The sequence below is a fragment of the Calypte anna genome, chromosome 13 (genome assembly GCF_003957555.1).
Source record: "Calypte anna isolate BGI_N300 chromosome 13, bCalAnn1_v1.p, whole genome shotgun sequence".
Classification (NCBI taxonomy): domain Eukaryota; kingdom Metazoa; phylum Chordata; class Aves; order Apodiformes; family Trochilidae; genus Calypte; species Calypte anna.
The window spans coordinates 12688774-12709795 of NC_044259.1; the positions used below are offsets into that span (position 1 = coordinate 12688774).

Genomic DNA, 21022 nt, shown 5'->3' on the forward strand with positions numbered 1-21022 from the left:
TCTCTAATACAGAAGTAGCAAGAAGTGCAATTTCTCAGCATAAGTTTTTATTCTTGTTTTTTTTATGGTACTTTTTGCACAGGGCTTTGCTTTTCTTTACTGGAAAGCTCCAGGCAGCAAACTTTCATCCTCTGTGATGCACTGAGACATCCATGTACTGAAAGTCAAGCAGACACCACCAGCAACTGGCACTGCAAGAACACAGCACTCTCACAGCTACTGTGGGATCATTATAGCAGCTATGCTGGCTTACATCACAAAAGGAGAGGAGAGAGGGCAGTCTCATAACTGTGTAACATCACTCTCACACTGGGCAATCTCATAACTGCTGGGTAAAAAGGGAAAAGACTTTATTTTAATTTCTTTCAAGATGCAGACAGACATTTAAATGGTTTCAAGTGGGGAGAACAGACAGCCTCTAGAAGTTAGCCTGTCATGCTTTCAGTTGAAAGACCCCTGGTAAAGTTGTGTCAGAAGCAGTCTGGCTCTGCTAGCATAAAGGATTCAAGTGTACCTTGCATCCCATATCTGCTCCCAACTGCTGTGGCTCATGTTCCTACTTCCCTACTGGATTTCTAACCACTTGCAACAAAGGAACCTGGGGGGTGCCTGAGTTCATCTTTATCTGAAAAGTGGCAATCTAGGCTTCTGTCTCAACAAACACTTTAGCATGAAAAGCTTTTTAAATAGTTAGCAAACCGTTGCCAGGATGGTGAGTAGCTTTAGGTTAATGTCAGATTGTGTGGAATACATGGAATACATAGCAAAAGGGGAGCTGGACTGGGAGCAACAGAAGTCTGTGTGCTGCTATTTCCCAACCTGTGTAAGATTTAGCTTTAAGTTGATTATTTGCTGACCTAATGAGTGTTGAGTCTGTAATTTAAAACAAGCTGCAAGTCCTCACCTGGTGTGAATAGAGGGAAGAGATGCAGTGGGTAGAGAATGGGAATGCTGAGATCTGAAATTCCTATCAGCATTCAACACTTAAGTTGCCAATCTGTTTCATAGTCTTCATTAACCAGTCAGATTGATTTATTCACATTATAAATTCAAAATGTAACTGAAATGAACTCACCTCCTGCTCTGATTGCTCCTTTGTAGTATCACACTTTAACTTGAAGATCTGTGTGTGAAACTGGGAAATGATAGATTACAGAAATTCTAATAAAAATCCTATGTCTGTTTTTTGACTCTGCCTCTACTAGCTGACTATATTCCTTTATTTCCTGTGTTTTGAGCTTTCTTGATGCTTCTGTATGACCCAAAAGGCTTCAATTATTCCAGCAGATGTGGGGATTTAGGAGTTTTATATAAGCAACTGAATCCGTGGGGTCTTAAATCTGCTAGTTCAACTCCAGGAAGAAAGTCCTAGTACCAACTTGTGAGCAAATATGAACTTCAACCACAAAACAAGCCAAAAAATGATCAAGCTAATAGACTAGAATGTTAGCCCTTATGATGACAATAACAAATAGCTTTAGCCTCCAGGGCAGAGAAGGGAATTGGCTTCAAAATGCATTCTCTGGGATCTTGGTGATGAGGTCTAAGATTGTCTATTCCTTGTACTGCATGCTTTTTATTTGTAAAACTGGATGGTGCCTCTTGAACCAGTATATGTTTATTTCTGTGCATATTAGGACCAACAGCTGAATATCTGGGGGGTGGTAAAGGACTTGTAGCACTTTAATGTAGTAGCTTTCATAAACTGGGAATCGTCGACAGAATGCCTAGTGTTTTTTCAAGTTGAATGGACCTTCCTTTTATAATATATTTAAAATAAATTTTTAATGTGTTTTCTGGAGTGGTGTATGCAGAAATGACTGTCCCTGCCTGTTTTGCTCCAGTGATTGGTTTCTCTGATTATAAGGATAAGCTTAATTACCTTGGTCTTACGTTTCCTCAGCATAGCTTTCCTGCCATGTCACATACTGCTCTCCTCCAGCCCTTCAGGGAATTTCCTTCCCAGCTGTCCCTCAAAAATATTGGGTATAAATTGCAGGGTTTATTTGGTTCATGAAGGAGCAGATGGAGAGCCTGTACCTGAGTGATGTGTTGGGCATGTGTCAGGTTCAGGTAGCTGGGGGCTGCCAAGATGCCTGTGGAGAAGGGACTATGAACTACACCCTGCCCCTCACATCTGCTTCCAGCCAGCTCTGAAATCAAAGGGAACAACTCACCAGGCCCCAAAACTCCAGCCTGTCAGAGGACTCTGCAGCACATCAGCTCAGACAAGTTTAACAGAGAGTGACAGTCATGAGGGAAGGAGACACCTGAGGAGAGAAATATAAGATGGGGATAAAGCTGGAGACGTGGAAGGAGACATCTGTGTGCAAGGAGGAGCTCCATGCCCAAGAGTGCAACACTGGAAGGGCCACAGTGGATGCCACGTGCTAAGGTAGGACATGCCTGATGGATATTAGCTATGGACAATCCTTGTTGATAGGAGACACCAGGAAGCCCAGAGGAACAGAAAACCCAGCACAGAGTTACACACTGGACCCTAATCTCCTGCTTTGCCCATCTCCCAATTCATTCAGTAAGGTGAGACTGCACAGTGGCAAAGAGGAGATGAAGCTAGGGAGGAGGCCAGGCATTTGGATGAAGTCAGCTGAAGGAAGGAGGAAAGGAATTTACTTCAGTGCCTGTTACTTCTCAGCATCCAAGTCGCTCATTAGAAGTTTGTGTTAACTGGCAACTAAATAAAACTTCCCTTAGTGCTGGAGCATCCTCAGCTGCAGTGAAGGCCTCATGGCCATGTTATGGATACTTTCCACAGGGAGGAGTGGGGAGAGCAGACTTGCAGCCCCAGATCAGGTTAAGTTTATAAACATTGCATGTGGCCCTATCCCAGAGTGTCCATTAGTACAGAAAATGAAAATGGTCTGATTTCTGAGGTGGGAAAAAAGTAAAAAGGGCTTCTTCCCAGGATATCTTTGGCAATGAATCATAGAATCATAGAATTGGCTGGGTTGGAAGGGACCTCAGAGATCATCGAGTCCAACCCTTGAACCACCGCTGCAGTTCCCAGCCCATGGCACTGAGTGCCACATCCAGTCTCTTTTTAAATATCTCCAGACACGGAGAATCCACTACTTCCCTGGGCAGCCCATTCCAATGTCTGATCACTCTCTCCGTAAAGAAATTCTTTCTAATCTCCAACCTAAACCTCCCCTGGCACAACTTAAGACCATGCCCTCTTTTCTTGCTGAGAGTTGCCTGGGAAAAGAGCCCAACCCCCCCGCGGCTCCAACCTCCTTTCAGGGAGTTGTAGAGAGTGATGAGGTCTCCCCTGAGCCTCCTCTTCTCCAGGCTGAACACCCCCAGCTCCCTCAGCCTCTCCTCATAGGATCTGTGCTCGAGTCCCTTCACCAGCCCAGTTGCCTCCTTTGGACCCGCTCCAGGACCTCAATCTCCTTCCTGAACTGAGGGGCCCAGAACTGGACACAGGACTCGAGGTGTGGCCTCACCAGCGCTGAGTACCTTATGTACCATTTCTGTCCCAGGACACCTGAATGGCTCCACTGAAGCATCAGTTCCAGATGAGAGCTACATTTCAGACTTACCTTCAGAGAGTAGTGCTGTTCCAGCTGAGATTAAAAGGCCTGGTAGGTTCCCCTAATTTGATTAGAGGGCTGGCTTGGATGGGCAGGCTGTTACAGCTCCAAAGGCACTAAAGCTGCCTGGGTGCTGATGGGTTTATGAAACATTGTTTCTCACTTCATTGCAGCTCCCACTACGAATTATTAGATCAGGTTAGAGATAGATACCTAATAAAAAATGTCTCTATGAGGCAGTTTATTTCCCAGCAAGCTAGTTCCAGACTAGCAGACTGTGAAATCTTGAGGATCCTGTGAGGATAAATATGCTGAAACAAACTGCAATTACTTGAAAACCTCCATGCACTTGTTTTTGACAAACTGAAAAAGTGAGCTGGAGGTACTTAGCATTGAATTGGTAAACAATGAAAAACTCTGTGGTTTGTTTGTTTGAGCTTTTTGGTTGGTTGCTTTGGTTTTGGTTTGTTTGTTTGTTTTTTTTTTTCGTAGTAGACATTGCAACAAAACCTTTTTATTTGCATGGGATGAGAGTTTGCAGCCAAAGGTGAAATCTGATGGTAAGTACCTACCTGTTCTGGCACTGACAGTGCCTGTTTCTCCTGCCTCTCCCAGCTTCCCATCAAATAGTCCAAGGAGAACCTGCAGAATCTCCTGTAGGACAGGAGGCAGTCCTGCCTGTTATGATCATGTTCTCTTTTGTCTGCTTTCTTGCTGCTGTTAACATCTGTCCTTACATCCTGTGCTTTCAGCTTCCCAAATGTCCTTCTTCAAGATTTTTGCAGCTTGTAATTTGATTTTAATTTGTAATGTTAAGATAAACCCAGGAAGCTCACTATCAGGAGCACTGAGATGGCTGCCAACCTTCTGATGTTTTCCCTTTCCAAAACCAAGGGATTATCTGGATGTTTTTACCAGGACAGAACTATTTCAGGCAGGCAGACCCCAGGGAATTTGGCTAGGGGCTTTTATAAGGATCAGCATCTTGCTTTTCAAAACCTCTTTGCTTTTAACTAACTGCTTGTTGGTCTGTGGGTAAAGCCCTTTGTTTTCACCACCTTCTATTGAAGTGTCTGGCAACTGGGAATCCTCCCCAGGAGGGTGCACTCTGTGGTTCCCTACCAGTCACAAGGAGAACGGGAATTAGGAATTGCCTGAGCACACCAGCAACCAAAACTGAGAGGCACAGCTGCCCAGGGAGAGTTTAAAGTCCCTGCCCTCCGGATTTATTCTGAGACATGTTTGGTATTGCAAGTAATGCACGGAAAATAAGTTCTTTGGTGTTTCCACGTCGTCCTGTGAGGCTGCAAGGCGCCGGTGTCAGTGGTACCGTGGAGGATCCGGTGACCAAGGGTCCGGAGGAGTCTCTCTTGCAAAGGTAATTTCTGTGTGAGGTTCGGCACAGCTCATCCCGTGCTAACACACATGGGGCCACGTGTGGAATTCCAGACTTTAAAGTGATTCCAGTCTGCAGAATCTTTTTTTCTCTGTGTGCGAGAAGCCTTTTCTTCAGGAAGATGCAACGGAGCCAGGCCCAGGCGTTTATGGACCGGGTCGGGGTGAGGGATGCGCAAGGGGCTGCAGGCTCCCGCCTGACCCTTTGCTGCCGTGCTGGTTCCGCACGACCCGGCTGGCGAAACCCGGGATAGGAGCCCACGGTCCGGAGGCTGAAGGGGGTGAAGCCCGAGTCTGCCGTTTCTCTACGCGGAGCCCTGGAAACTCGAAGGACGGGCGGGCACTGGGACGCTCGCCTACGGCTGGGGCCCGGCACCCCCTCCCCTCCGGCGCCGTCTGGGGCGGAGGGAGCTGTGGCGTTTGCTGAGGAGCGGACCAGGGGCTGCGGGGAGGCCGAACCAGCCGTGTCCCGGCAGTGCCGGTACCGGGGGGGGTGGGTTCGGTTCTGCGGTGTCCTGGCAACCGCGCGCGGCCCCCGCCCCCCCTGCGCTCGCGCGCCACTCCGCTGGCGACCTTCCGGCTGCCGTGCGAGCGCAGAGGCGGAGCGGGGCTGGCGGCGGCGGCAGAGTGGCAGCGCCTCCCGCCAATAGGATCGCGGAGCTGCTGCGGCGCGCCCTGCCCCTCCGGCGCCGCTGTCCAACCAGCGCTCCGCTTGCATGGCGGGAGGGGCGGGACTTCCGCTGCCGGGGAGGCGGTTTTGTGTGTGTGTGAGTGTGTGAGGTGCGCGCGGGTTCCCGCACCCCGCGGGCGGTGGCACTTGGGGCACCCGGTCCCGTCCGGTCCGGTCCGACCCGGCCGGCGCTGAGAGGGGGGGCGGCTGCGGCGGCGGCAGCAGCGGGCAGCCCTCCCGGGGGTTCGGTCCCGTCCGGCAGCGCTGAGGGGGGCCCCCCCCTTAAGGGGGCCCCTGCGAGACTGGGGGGCCCCCGCGTGTGTGGCGGGGTCCCCCCGAAGGTGCGGGGCATCCCGGTGGTGGTGACGGCAATTTCCCCGGTTCTCGGCTCCCCGGGCGGGGTGAGGGGCGGGCAGGTGGGCGATGAATGGTTTCAGCACCGAGGAGGACAGCCGGGATGGGCCTCCCGCCGCCCCCTTTTACGGCCAGAGCTGCTGCCTCATCGACGACGGCGACCGCTGCGTCCGCCCCGCCGGCAACGCGTCCTTCAGCAAGAGGATCCAGAAGAGCATCTCGCAGAAGAAGCTGAAGCTGGACATCGACAAAAGTGTGAGTGGCGGCCTCCCCCGCTCCTGCCCGACGCCCCCGAGCCCCCCTCCGAAGGGGCGGCCGGGCGCGCCGTGCCCTCCCGCAGCCGCTACCGCAGTGCGGTCCCTCCCGGGGAGGCCGCGGTCCCTGCGGCCGTCGCGAAGTTGCTTCTCCACCCGGCAAGTTGAGCTTTGGCCATTGCCCCGGGGGGTTCGCGTAACCCCTGGAAGCTGCGGGGAGAGGGGGATTTGCGGGGGGGATTTGCGGCTGCGAGCTCGGTTCCTTTGGACCGCGTTTTACCGTCTTCGGTGTCACCAGAGCAGGGCAAGCGGACAAGGTGGCTGGGTAAAGATCCGGCTTTTCCTCACGGCACTTTGCTCTCAGCAACTCTTAAGAGCCGTGTTCGGCAGAAAATCTCTCACGCGGTGGGGAGAAGGTTCCGAGAGGCAAGAACAGCTTTGCTTCAGAGGCGAGAGTGCTATTTTAATTTCAGTTTTGTTTCTTAAACAGCTGATGCTGAAATCCATGCTGTGGGTTATAATTTCAGGAAGGTGTCGCTGACGTTAGGGTTTTTTTAACCCGTGAGTACTCGGCGTTCCAGCGAAGCAGATTATTAAAAATGAACCATTCCGTGTAGCTCTCAAGGTGTGCTGCTCTGAAACACTGCGGAATTGTTCCCTGGCCCGATTTACTGCTGACCCCTTAATGACACTAAGTGACAGCTGTCAGCTCAAGATAGAAACGGGTCCTTTGCCGAGTAGGGAAATAGGCAGAGCAGTGCAACTCGACAAGATTACAGATGGAATTTCTCAGAAGTGACTTGGTTAACAGAATTCTGCTTTGCGTGGTTTTCTTACCTGATCTTTAAAGATTAAAACCATGTTTGTTTTTTTTTTAAATCTGAATCAAGTCTTTTTGGCACTGCCCCCAGCTAGTTAGGTGCCTTTTGCAGAGCTGAAATACATAATGCCACGGGAAGAGAGTGACTCAATTTGAAATACAATCTTATTCTTAAAACAGGGTATTTCTTCTGGCTGTAGTCCTCAGCAGATTTGTCGAGTGATTTAGTTGTTTCTTTCATTTTAGAAATAACTCTTTGTTGCTAGGTGAAAGGCTTTAGAAATAAAAAGACAAGATCAGACCAGTGAATTCAAAATGAAGGGAAAGGATGAAGTGAGGTACATAAGGTGAATGCAAATGTCGTGTGCCTGTGTTGTCTGAAGATATTTTTGCCTTACAAGTACCAAATTGTTTCATTTGTGATTTCTTTTTTTGCTTGCATGCTAGTTATAGTGTGATAATACATGTTAAAAAGAAGGTTCTGAGGCAGGATAAGCTATAGAAAAAAGACATACTTGCTTTTATTTTGCTTGTTTTAATTGGGGTAATTAAACAGCTTTTATTTGGCGTAGATATTTAAACACCTGCATTAGTGATCTTATGTGCTGTTCAAACTAGAAAGTTCACAAGAGTGGAACAGAATAACATTTTTCTTGGTAGCTGTCTGGTAATAAGTCCTGAAGACTTTCTCCAGACAATTACCTGTTTTGTTTTGTTTTTTTCTGACGTGGTTGCAGCTGTAAAAAAGAAATATGTTGTATGCAGAGGTTCAGGTTCAGCTGGAGCTCTTGAGTGGTTCATTTTCCTTGCCTTTGGTCTTTGTAAATTGTCTCTAGCTCAAGTGTACAATATCAGCCATGGAATTTAAAATTAGGAATTCCATAATGTCATGAGAGTTGCAGTCCCTCAGCCTCGTGTCTAAGTGGCTACTGTTGAATATTGTTTCTGCAGTACCTGTTCTGATTGCTTTTCTACCACTTCTGATTCTTAGGTGAGACATCTGTATATTTGTGATTTTCACAAGAACTTCATTCAAAGTGTTCGAAACAAAAGAAAGAGGAAGACAAGTGATGATGGAGGTGACTCTCCTGAGCATGAAACAGATGTCCCAGAGGTTAGTGGGTGCTAAGTGGTTGTAAGATGCTTTACCAACTCCCCTTCCCTTCCTTCCTCTTTTCTTTTTTTTTCCCCCCCTGTATTACAGAACTCTAGAATAATCTCTTTTCTGTGCCACTGTGTTTTGTGTTCCTTTTGGTAATGTTTCTGGTACTGTTGACACTGCAGAAAGTTGTGCAGAGGTGAAGTTGGTGGAGGAGTGGAAGGAGTGGAGCTCTGGCCACATCAGCAGAGCCCTCTGCTGGAAGTGCCACCTCTATTGGCACAAAGCACTTTATTTCTGGAAAAAAAAAAATTAAAAAAAGAAAAAAGGCAGCAAGAGCCAAGCTGTCTTAACTGCAAAGCTGTGTCCCCACACTTCTTGTATGGAGGTGCTGAAAGAGCAACTTTTCAGTTTGGGCTTTGTTTTGCTTTGTTTGTTGTTTTTTGGGTTGTTTGGATTTTGGGTTTTGGGGTTTTTTTTTTTTGAGGATGCCTGACTTTTCATGGTAGCTATTTGTGTCTCTATTCTACAAGGCTTTCCATGAAAACTTTCCCATACAGGCTTTACTTAGTTTCCCAGGATGATTGGTGAAGACCCAGGTGGCCTTCAACAATGTTGGTGCTGGAGAGCATGCAGGATATTTGGTTGTTAGAAATTGAGGGATGCAAATCACTGAACTGAATAGTGAACTCTGCAACCTGTCAATTCTAAAGCAATTATCTTCTTGGTTTTTAGCAGAAATTTCTTTTGTCTTTGAAACATGGCATTTTCCACATGTTCTTCATATTCCTTCCTGTAGCCCCCCTCACCACCACTCTTGCTTTTAAACAGTTCACTTCCCGTTGAAGGATTTGAATTTTCTTTCTTCTCTGTACTCTTGTTTTATGTCACAAGCCACTTGTTCAGTGCCTGCTAAATTGGTATTTCATGTGTGAGCTTTTTAACCATGTGGGAAAAAAAGGTTCCCCTTTGGTTGGAAGTTGCAGAGGTATAATTGAGAGCAGAAATTGCCCAGCAATCCTGTTGACAGCATGTGAACCAGAATAAAATCTTGTATTTCTGAGGCTAGTTTGATCCTTTAACATTAACAAATACAAAATAGATTTGGATTTGTCAGTAAAGCAAGCTAACGTGGTTCTGAATGCAGGCAAGAAGAATTCCTGTTGAGGAAGAAACAGTTATTTTTAGTTAATTTTAAATTTCTTCCTGATTGAAGCAACAGGTAGCACTCATCCCCTCTTCTCTGCACCACTTCCAGGTTGACTTGTTCCAGCTCCAGGTGAACACTCTGCGGCGTTACAAGAGACATTACAAGTTGCAGACCAGGCCTGGACTCAACAAGGCTCAGCTAGCTGAAGTAAGTGATGCCAGAGGCAGTATCATCTCTGTTGTTAAAAAAGCTTATTCTCTTCTTTGCTGAAGTGTGCATTGCTTGCACACTAATTCCTGTAGTGACTCTGGTTAATATATATTGTGTGAAAGGTTTCAAGGGATGATGCTAACAGGAGGCTGTGTGCTTTCTTTTACCTGAAACAGTCATGGAAGACATGGAAGCGAGCTCTTGAAAGCATGTTTCTAGTAACTTGCTTTTCTTTGCTTCCTTTCCTTCCTTGTTTGTAGTTCCAATCTGTCACCTTTAGGGAGCAGAAACAGAACCTTGTTTCCAGTGGCTTAGGAGTTAACTGGAGATGGCTGTTGAACTCAGACTCACACACTACTTGTTACCTTAAGTGTGCCTGTTAGTTTTTATTTCCTCACAGGCACTTGAACTGGTTGGAATCATGTCTTATTAAAGGCAAAATTACTCACCATGACTTCAGATGCCTTATTTCCCTCCTTTGTCCTAATGTCTTATGATTCCTAAGTCAGTAAAAGGCTCTTTCCTTAAGTGCCTCTACTGCTGCTTTTTCACCATATGGGATAATTGTTAAGAAAGAACTCTCCGTATGGCTTTGTTATTTGAGCTTGATGTGACTCTGCTCTGCTCTCTTCCCTGACTTGATCTGAAGGCATTCTGTGGGAAAAATATTCTCTAAACTTAAAACAAAAGCAGTTACTGAATGGTAACAAGGTTGTTTTGGAAGCTGACAGTTTCACAGCTGTTCACCCAAAACTGTCAGTTTTGCTTTTGCTTTAGAGAACAACAACTGGCAGAGTAAAAAAGACAGCAAGACTGCTTTGCTCTCATTCAAAGTCAACTAGGAAATGAATGTACAGGGTATAGAAAACGTGTAGTGCAGTGTGTGCAGGAGTAAGGTGAATGAAGCAGAGTGGCTCTGTGTCCTCATTAGTTGTGTTTTGCTGTGTTCCAACTAACCAGCTTGTAGTCTCTCAGCTGCCTCCTGCCATGATGGACTACTTATTTAGGCAATATACAGTGGATGTGCCCAGAAGGAAAAAAACAAGCAAAACAAAACCACACAAAATAGAACTGCTCTGCAAGCAGAAAGTAAAGGGAGCCTAACTTAAAGTTATCACACACTTCCCAGATTTCCTGTGAAGTCTGAGCAGCTTTGACCCTACGCTGGATCCACGTCCAGCTCCCATGCTTGAATCACTGCTGCCCGAGGCTCTTAGACTCCTGCTGCTACCCCACCGTAAGGAAAACTCAAACTTCCATAAATCTTCTTGAAGTAACTTATTGCTTCAACACCAACATCCAGTTGTAGGGATGTGTTTGGTACCAAAAAAGAGCTTCTTCCATATGACAAGTGGATCCCATCCAGCTCTAACATGTTTTGTATGTTCATTTTCTGAGGAAAAGGCAGCAAATGTTTCAGAGCCTGTGCTGGTGTTAGAAAGGGGTAACCCTAGCCAAATCCTAACACTCCCATTGCAAATCCGTTGGTGTTCCTTCCAATGGAAGCTTACCCAGTTTATTTTCATTTGGACTCTAAAATCTTGCTACATTTGAGTCACACAGCAAAGTGTTTCATTATTTCTGACACTCTCCTTTAAAATACTGAGATGCAGGGAAAACTTGTTCTCTAAATAACCTCAGTGTGAAATGCCACTTAGGACAAGCTATGCTGCTTTGGCAGGAGGACATTCTGGCTTCCAAATTCCACATGTAGGTTGGCTCCAAATCCTGTGGATATAGCAAGACTGTGCTGTGTTCATATGAACATTCCAGCTGTAGAAAGAGAAGTAAATGAGGACTGACAGTTTGAATTGGTGCATGATTGACTATAAGTCTATTGTGCTCAGTGGCCATGAAATAATTTTTGCAAAGTGAAGAGAAACTCTGCTCTGATTATTTCTACTTTTAAATTTCAGAATTTCTGTCTCTTTACATGTTTTCTTTCTAGACTGTCAGTCGTCACTTCAGGAATATTCCTGTGAATGAGAAAGAGACACTTGCATATTTCATCTACATGGTGAAGAACAACAAGAGCAGGCTGGACCAGAAGTCAGAAGGTAGCAAGCAACTAGAATGAAGATCATAAAGACTTGGAATAAGAGAGACCTTGAAGGAACAGATGGTATTGTGCATATTTGGTATATAAAAACAGTTGGAGTATATTGTAAATTTTTTTCTAAATGCAGTAAGTCTGGATGACAGAAAAAAATTCAGACATTCTTATCAGGAGTATTTGAAAACATGTGCCCAGTATGTTTCTGAAGACTTCTTCCCCTCATTTCAGAGTCACATTGGAATAAAGAAATGAGGATAATGAGGAAACCAAGTAAACCTGTAGGACTGTGGAGTTTATCAACCTAATGTTTTAAACCATTTCTGGAAATCTACATCTCAGTGCAATTCAGATCACAGATGGGATTTTTTCAATGAGTTCAGACTGCATCAGAACCACCATGCAGTTTGTCTTGGTACAGGACTGGAATAGCAGCAGAGATAAAATTCAGTATTGAGGTGCGTGGGTCAGAAGTTTGTCTGAAGCTTGCTCCCCACCCACATGTGCTCTGCCTTGCCTTGAGTCAGTGCTTCAAGTCCCAGACTTCTACAAATGCTGCAGCTCACCAAATCTACTCCAGTGAATGCTACTTGACTAGTCTGAAATTTATTACTTTTGTTTGTTTGTTTTTAATCACTTTTCCTCCTGCCCTCTTCTGACATGGATGCCAAACAACTCTTTGCAATCTCTTTTTCTAATTTCTTTTATTTAAGAACTCACTAATTAATTGTCTGTAAGCATTTAAAAACTCCTGCATTTCCTCAGAATGTGGTATTAAGGCAAATGCAGCTTATTTGCTGGGTTTGGTCACGTTGGTAGAAACACTCACTTAATTCACTTTCGTGTATTCAAGTCTCAGAGTGGTGGCAGGGGAAACAGTGGCTTAAGACATCTTCATGTCTGTGCAAGATCAGATTTCAATCATAAATGATGTGTGTTTTACATTGAAGCTAGTCTTTAGCAGGTGTCACAAAACTGCTGTGTGGATTAATGGGCTCTGCAGTCTCTGTTTAGTGTAAAGCAGGCTTCTGCTAGTGGGTGTAGCATCAGAACCAGGGTAGCAAACTGAATGGAGCACGATGTGTTTCATCTCTCTTTGCAGTGGGCAAAAAGTATCAAAGCACTTGCCTTGTGTGAGCATCATCTCTGCTTTCGTAAGAGCTGTGTGAGGGGAGGGTGGCATGCTGGTGCTCTGTACCTGGGCACTGTAGGAGGATATCTCTCTGATTTTGTTATTGAAACCCAAGATATCCTTACAAATAACACTGTAGTTATTTTGGCAAAAGGCACTTAGAAAACTGTTGGTTGTGACTGACTTCTCCAGTGACCTCAAGTTGTATTCAAGGGGATCTCATAATTTGAAGCACCACTGTTTCTTTGCTGTCCTAACCAATGTCTCCATCCTGGTACAAGATGCCAGGGCTCCACATAGACAGTATATTCTCAACAAGCCTTAATCAACAAAACTGAACAGCAGAAAGCTAGCATTTTATCAGTGGCAGGGTTTAATATTCCAAAACTGGATGAAGTTTTTTGAAGAGCTAAACAGACAGATCACGATCCCAGCTTAATCCTGCATGTTCCATAAGTCATGAGGGGTTCATGTAGTGAAGCTCTTGCTGAAGCTCTCCAAGGGTCTCTTTAAAAATCAAGTCACAATCTGAAGCAGGTTGTTCACATCAGCTCTGAAGTGTTTGCTAATACTCCAAAATCATCTTCAATGTGTCTGTCTCCTGTGTCATAGGCAGAATACTGTTATGGTACACATCCCATCTGTAGTGTTTTGGGGAGTGTGATTATTTCAGCGTTTCCTTGTTCGACTCAGTGTGGATTTTAAGAACATCAGCCAGGAGAGGTTCAAGGAAGGAGAGAATGTCTTGCATTGGTATTTCATGAATGTTTTAAAATTTCCTAGTGACAGTGGTCCTTTCCTTATTGAAAGGAGGGAGTAATTCCCACATCCATCAGCATGATCTGTCTTTTATTGAGGACAGATAGCTAAAAGGGTGTGTTCTCTGACTGCATGTTAATCTTCAAAGTGCTTATGTAATCAGAGGGTATTACCAAGGGAAAATGCATTTCTGAGTTGAGAGGGTTATGCCTCGTTGTAACTTTTAGACCAAAACTGTAAAAATGTAGTTTATTTGCAATTTACTTTTTTGTTGTTGTATTTTGTTTTGCTTTATTTCTAAGAGTAAATAAATCTGTTGGGGTGTTGTAGCAGCCAGCAGCAAAAATGATTGTTTTCAAGGAAATATGGTGGCAGGTTCCATCTGTTCAGGTGTATTCACTGGAATGCTTTTTGTGCAGAGGTGGTATCCAGGAATTTTTTTTTTTTTTTTTTTTTTTTCCTGAAAATAGTCAACTGATGTGAAATGTGATCCTTGTTTGTTTCACTCCTAAAGCAATTATACTTTTTTGAAGAAATCCTTAACAAAGTGTGATAATGAAGAAATGTTTACCAGCCATTAGCAGTTGTTTATAAGGTGGCAAGCTTGGTGGCAAGACACCAAAGAAACAGAGGAATCTTTGGCTGTCAGACCCCATGGCCTTATAAACCCTTGCAAATGCCTTATTACCTTGTTCTCAATTTAACTGGAGCAAAAGAAAGCTGATGTCTTGTTGGAAGGGTGAGCCACTTGATGGCTCCCATGCTATAAACTGAAATCACACGTCAATTCAGTAGCAATATCCATGTTCAGGGTGCCTGTGATTCTTGAAAATCATTTAGTGTCTAATAACCAGAAAACGCAACAATGCAATTGTCCTTCTGTATAATACCATTCTGTGTACTTGATTCCTTATGCTGCATGCCAATTAAAAAAAAAGAGACTTTCCAACATTTTTGTTTTAAACTCCAAATGAAGCGTGTTTGAACCTCACACTTGTGAAGCCATGAGGTGGGACGTTTTCTCAGCACTTTTAGATGGGACTTGTTGGAAAGGTGAAAGACCCAAATCACTTTGGCTGGTATGATAAGATTTTTTTTTTTCCCTTTTATGTTTTGCTTTTCACAGATGGGCCTTAAATTCTGTCTAGCTTTGAACCATGGAGCACAAGCCTTGGGGGCATGGAGGATGACAAGGTGTCATCTTCCAGTTAGAATAGTGGAAGCTTATTTCTTACAAGCCTGCATAGGTGACATTCACCCTGGAGCAGAGGAATCATCTTTGAAGCCCTCCAGCCATTGCATAGCCTAGTTCAAGTTCATAGCCTCACTCAGTTCTCATTGAAGAGTTGCATTAACTTCATTAGACATCTAAAGAGGTGTAAAGCCATTAGCATGAAATCCCAATAATGTGGAAACATCTCTTATAGGGTTCATTTTATTCTGCATGCTGACTCTCTGCTGCCTTTAAGGGAAGGAGAAGAAATCATTGCTGGTAGTTACTGGCTTGAGCTCAACTATAGAGAGTTGGAAGCATGTGAAGATTTGAGTTGTTGGCAACCTAATGGCTGAAAAGTGCAAATATATCCAAGGAGGCTGTGTTAGAATGCATGGTGTTTGTTTTTTTTAATTTCTACATCTCAAAGAATATTGTATATCAACCTGAAATAAGCAGTTGCATTAAAAGCTCATGTTTCTTTTTCCAGGCACTTGAGATGCTCGGCTTGAGAAGAGCAGGGAGGGGGGAAGTTTGTACCACTTGTCCCCAGTACTCCAGTGTCCCAGTTTTCCTTAGAAGTGTGGTTGTAAACCACTAGGTAGGCTGGGACACAAGACTTGGCCAAAATATATCAAGTCTGGCAGATCCAGTCAGTCTTAAGTGCAAGCTGGCTTCAGAGAGGTTCTGAAACCAAGAGCCAAAATAATTCACAGTAAGTGCAAGTTTTCAAGTGGGTCGTGATGGCACAAAGATGAAACAGGACATGGCCCACAGAGAGACTGAACAAAACCCACTTCCACTGTTAGCAAAATGAAGATTTGTTCTGCACCAGCTCTTGTCATGGGTGTTTCAGGAGAGGGGGTGAGGGGGGAGCAGTGCACTTTATGCCTTTTGGTTGAGCCAAATGTAAATACCCATGGGAGATCTTCAGCAGTAACTGCAGTCGGGGGGGAGAGAAATGGTCTGCTGGGAGACTGTTTATGTAAATTTGCAGATCTTTATACTTCCCCAGAGCACTAGAGACACTTTGCCTCTACCGTTTAGAAGAGTGGGTAAAACAAGGTAGCCTCCTGTACAGAAGGAGTTCTTGTATTGCCCAAACTATTGACTGAAGAGTCCCAAAGGTGAAGGAATGTTATTGATGCCTCACTCCTCTTGTCACTGATGCCCTTTAGCCATCTCTAGCTTACCAAGTTAGGGAGTTCTCATTTTCCACTTTCAAAGTGCAAATGAACTGTTAGGATATAAGATGCTCCTTGCACTTTTTTCACAGCTATCCCTGGTCTTATGTTTTTGACTTGCCTGGGAACACATCTGTTTGGAATGAATCAAATGGTTTAAGAAATGGGAGGGGGGCTTCTGCCTTAAACCTGAACTTCCCTTGCAAGCAACTCTGCAGGCCATTGGGTACATCCACAGGCACCAGGAGCCTCTTCTTCAGCTGAGCTGTCACAGGGCTGGGTTTACTCCTGTCCTAACCACAGCTCTTGGCTTGCAGATGGGGTGCAGGGGAGGTGAATAGCAGGTAACTTGCAGAATGGCTTGAAGTCTTAGCAGGCTTACTAGGAGAGAAAAGCTGTTCCCTCTTCTGTTTCTGGCCTCCATGTATTGTGCTAATATTATGCCAAATGTTTTGGACACCTTGTATTTTTAACTGTTGTAATATAGATGTGTATTGTTAAAGCAACCTAGTAACTTATAGCAAAAACTGTAGAACTGATTTCTCTGAGGTTTAGGAAATGTCCTGCTTCCACTGTGTATGAAACTTTAACTCTGTACTGTCTGACAAAGATAAAATGCTGAATTTCACTTTAATAAATGATCTAGCTAGCAACAAGGCCTACATTTGCTTCTGTATCTCTTTCTGCCCTTGGCACTTTTGGCTTCAGAGCCAATGGAGTTTTGCTTTGTATGGATGTTTTGTGCTGGGCTTCTCTATTTGCTGTCACTTCCCAGGGTCACAGACACTGCAGAGATGTAGGAGAGAATGGCTCTGCTGACCAGCATGTGTCAAGCCTGAAAGAGAAAACTCAGGTGATGGGATATTTTGTGACAAAGCTGTGTTGCATGGGTGCAAATCATGGCATCTTTTGAATGCAACAAAAAGATGACTCACAAGAAAGATGGAGGTGGTTGGAGATCCGTGTGACCCTGTGCTTTGGGGAGTGTTGGAGAGTTTTCCATGGTAAGGATTTTTTTTTACCCCTTCATCATGAGCAGTTAAGCTGCAAAGTTTTCAGGTGAGGGCAAGGTCAGGATATGTCAGTAGAAAGGGAAAGGCAGTGTCATTTGCATCCCCAAACTGGTGAATGGGGACTCCTCTGCCAGCACAGTGAGAAGGTGTCCTGCTTAGGAGAAAAGTCAGAGGAGCCAGAGGACACCTGCAAAGGCAGCATCCTCTTGTGGAGGGGTCTTCTTTAGCATCAGAGGGCATGGTGGAAACCCAGGATGCAAATAAACTGATAGTTAATCTGCTGGGTTTATAGGCTCATGAATAATGCTGCTTAATCTTATGTTTGCACCCTGCCAGGAAACCCGCAGAAGATTTCAGGCTCAAACCCAAGCAGGAAACAACTCAGTCTTTTTAACATACTCACACTGAGAAGCTAAGGGACCAACTTACTGACCTGCTGGGCCTAACACTTCACGTCCCTTTCCCTGCTCTCCGCTGCCGAGCGAGGGCAGTGTTAGCTCAGAAACCCGGGGGTGGGATGCTCCTCAGCTCCACCTCAGCCCAGAGCAGCTGCCGCAGGGATCAGAGCAATTTCTGGCCCAAAGATGCCTCTTCGGTAGGAGATGGCTGTACTTGTCAAATATCAGACACGGAATTATGCTGCGGTGGGTTGTGGGGATCATAAAAATAGTTTGTTTGGGAGTTTTTGGGTTTTTTCCTTGTTGGACATTGAAATTGAACATGTCCAACTCTGTGTGAGCCATCCTACATCCTCCTCGCAGTATTGATGGAAACCAGGCTTCAGTTCTCTGCTCCTGAGCAGAAAGGGCAGCACAGAGGACTGGGGAAAATGCAAATGTAAATTCAGTGGTTTTATGTTTTAGAGATGTGGCTGAGTAGGTTGAATGTTTAGGTGCTGGATCTTCTTTTTTCCCTTCTTTTATTTATTTCCCCTGTACCCAATAAGGGATGACTGCAGAGCTCTCTGCCAGACCTCAATCTCCCTTTGCCAGGGAGCTGATTTTACATTTCTTATACTTGCAGGCAGTGTTGGCTTCTTCCCTAAGTATCTAAGAGCCCCAATTGCACTTCTACTTGTTTCTGGAATTTTCTTCAAAATCCCTGCAGGAAGTACTCCGTGATGTCTGAGGCATCCTGAGCAGACAGCACCAAGGTACGTGAAGAAGAGCAGAGACAAGGGGGCAGGGAAAGAGGGAGCTGTCAGGTAACTGGGATGGCTCTGCTGCTTCACCAGTCACGACAGGACTGCCAAAGGAGAGCACAGTGATGGGCACCACACTAACAAGCTCACTAACCCAGGTTGCAAAGGAGAGGAAAAGCTCTGAGTCCAAGAAGTGTGTGAGCATTGCCTGTGTCTCTTCCTGAGCTTGACACCTGTGTGGGCAAATCTGTTTCTAAAAAAAAGGGGAGGTGGTGGGTTGTATCCAGTGGTCCTGGAGCCAGCTCGTCTGTAGCTCAGTTTGGTGTCTGGGTTTCCACCAGCTCCTGCACCCCTTGAGCAGGCAGGAGGCTGGCAGGTAGTGCCTGATCTCCTGTGGGAAGAGGAGATCTCCTGCTGTCTCTCACTAGGCTATTCCTTGTCCTCCTCTCTTCTTTTCCTGACCCTGTTTTTCCCACTCCTCTCTGCTACTCATCCTACTCCATGTCCTTTACACACTTCCCAAAGCAGTTTGACAAAGGTGTTTTCACAAGGGCCTTCCCACTTCTTTATGCCAGGTGCCTAGGAATGGGAGCATAAAAGGACATTGGGTATGGAATTGCATGGGTTTAATTCTAAGCAGCTGACTTGATTCCTGGATGTTTTGTAGGGTGAGTTGTTGAAAACAGAAGCCCAAGCTTGAATTTGAGAGTGTTGATGACCTTCAGACACAGAACCATATCATGGGAGCAAAACAGTGAGGGTAAGCAGAGGAGGAAGTTTTGGGGTTGACGCAAGCTTTGTACACTTGTTCAGACCCATAACTTGATGCAAGTTATCAGTTTGGGAAGGAGCTCCCAGACAAGACAAAAAAACAGCCTGTTCTGGCCCCTAAATCCCCCCCATCTGCTTCTGCAGGTCAATTACAGGCCATGAGAATTTAGTCAAGGTAGCTGAAGTTTAAGGAAAAAAAAATTTAAATCTCTTTTCTTAATTCCTGTTTTCAACCATTAGTGACGCAATAAATTCCCCCACTTCTCTGGTTACTGTAAAGCCTTTCAGGGTGGTCAAGGGTGAATTCCTCGTGTGAAAGAACAAGCAGGAAAAGGAAGTTTTGCAAGCAAGGACTTTCCCTACCTCGGGGATCTATCACAGGCAATCAGCAAGGCTTCAGGCACATGTTTTTTGCAGTCCCTCAACTCAAGCCTCTCAGATAGCTGCCAGTTTTGCTCCCCTCTCAACAGCAAAAAGCCTTTTCCCTGCCTGCACTTCCTGCTTGTTTTCCAGCAAGTTCATCTGCTCCTTGGCCTCCTGGAGCTGTGGCAGCAGCACCAGGTTTTCTATTGCACTTTAGCTTTGGAGTAACAGGGAGAGATAGAGCTTGTCCAGCATCACACAGCTACAGAGCTAGTATGGAGCCTTGCTGAGCAAAGTGCCCTCCACCAGCTAATCCCAGACAGCTTCCATCTTTAAATGGGCCTTAAACCCAGCTGCTGTATGGGACACAAGTGGGCTTCTGTGTCACACCCATCATCCAGCTTAGAATCATAGAATCGACTGGGTTGGAAGGGACCTCAGAGATCATCAAGTCCAACCCTTGACCTGAGGGCTGTGCTGAGATGCAATGAAAGAACATTGAGAAGTTGTCAGTAAGGTGTCATTTCTGCAGAAGACATTTGTTAATGGGATTGCTCCAGACCTAAAAAGGACATGGATATGGATAGGTTGTTCCACAGAAAGCCTCGCCGAGCACCTTAGCTAACCCTACACCAATCACATGAGTCTTGTGAGAGGAGTTTGAAAGATGGGCTTAGGAAGACTGGCCCAGAGTGCAGTGCTCTTGGTCTTCTCCCAGCACAGGCAGATGCAGGGAGAAATACACTGTGGGCAAAGCTCAGTGCTAGCAGAGCAAGGCAGGGACAGCCATGGGGTGAAACCTCAGAGTGCTTGGATTTAATTGTTTAAAACAAATAAAAGAAAAAAATTAAAAGGTAGGAACCTTTACCTGCCTTGTGGCTTTAGAGTCTTCTCACACTTGAAGTTCATTTTTACAGCTATGGGCTGGAAATGCTCTTTCTCTTTAGATTCAGCTCAGAATCACATGACTCCAGAACCATGGAGATTTGAGAAGAACTATGGCATGTCATGAACTTTGCAGCTGAGGGGGCTTCTGTTGGGCAGAAAATCTTGTCACCTGAGCAGTGCACCTTGGAGACAGTCTGACTTGGGAACCAGCAACTGGCCTGAGAGTCTCCAAGTGTTGGGAGAGGATCAAAAAGCTCTTCTGGCAGTAAATCTTTCACCTGCCATGTTACTCACTGGGGCTTGTGGCCATTCCTCCGAGGTCGGCCCCAGGTCAGGATTTCTCCTGTCTCTTTGGCCCCCAAACCTGGAGATTTTTGTCTTATCTTTGACGCCATCTTGACACTGAAAACAAATTATGGCCCAATTACCCTTACTGCAAGGGGCTGGAGATACCTTAAATGGCCAGAACTGTCAGGAGCTTCCTTAAGAGCAGATGATTAGAGTGGGGTGCTGACTGGAGAAGGGGGCAAGGACTGGAGGGGACCCCCAGCTTGGGGCTTCCCTGTCCCCCTGCTTGGCATGCCAGGAGGGGACATCCCATCCAGCCCAACTCACTCTGACCCAGCCATGCTGTTCCCTTGGGTTCTGGAGGGGCCAGAGCGGGGATGGGGTTCCCTGCTGCTCTCTGCCAGTGGTGTCCAAGGAGTGTCCCCTTACCCCATGCCTCCCTCAGCCCTGTGTCACCAGCTGGGGCCAGGCCAGAGAGGCCCTGTGACACAAGGCAGCTGCTCTGGCCCTGGCCATGACCTTCAGGGTGACCTTGAGCAAGTCCCTGCTGGGGCTGGAGGCTGCCTGTGCCTCTGTTCTGCACACACCACAGGGCTGGGACATTTCTGTGCTTACCTCAAAGAAATAGTGAAAAGTAGCATCACGGCTGAAAAATGTGGGGTACAGAGATCCTGTGCCTTGGGTGAGCCCTGGCTGTAAGCAGCTGCTGAA

General features: G+C 45.7%; 1 protein-coding gene across 1 annotated transcript; it reads left to right on the plus strand.

The window, feature by feature from the left end:
• Positions 1-5679: 5679 nt before the first annotated feature.
• Positions 5680-16509, plus strand: SAP30L (SAP30 like). The gene is made up of 4 exons (XM_030458902.1): positions 5680-6228; positions 8039-8161; positions 9405-9503; positions 11455-16509. Exons 1-4 carry the CDS (start codon positions 6043-6045, stop codon positions 11581-11583), a joined length of 537 nt encoding a protein of 178 aa, XP_030314762.1. The 5' UTR covers positions 5680-6042; the 3' UTR covers positions 11584-16509.
• The last annotated feature ends 4513 nt before the right edge of the window (positions 16510-21022 follow it).

Excerpts from the sequence above, each read along its gene's own strand:
- SAP30L (XM_030458902.1), top strand. The coding sequence starts at position 6,043 with ATGAATGGTTTCAGCACCGAGGAGGACAGCCGGGATGGGCCTCCCGCC. Across the intron at positions 6,229-8,038 it reads AGCTGGACATCGACAAAAGT|GTGAGACATCTGTATATTTG; the intron begins GTGAGTGGCGGC and ends TCTGATTCTTAG. Across the intron at positions 9,504-11,454 it reads ACAAGGCTCAGCTAGCTGAA|ACTGTCAGTCGTCACTTCAG; the intron begins GTAAGTGATGCC and ends TTTTCTTTCTAG.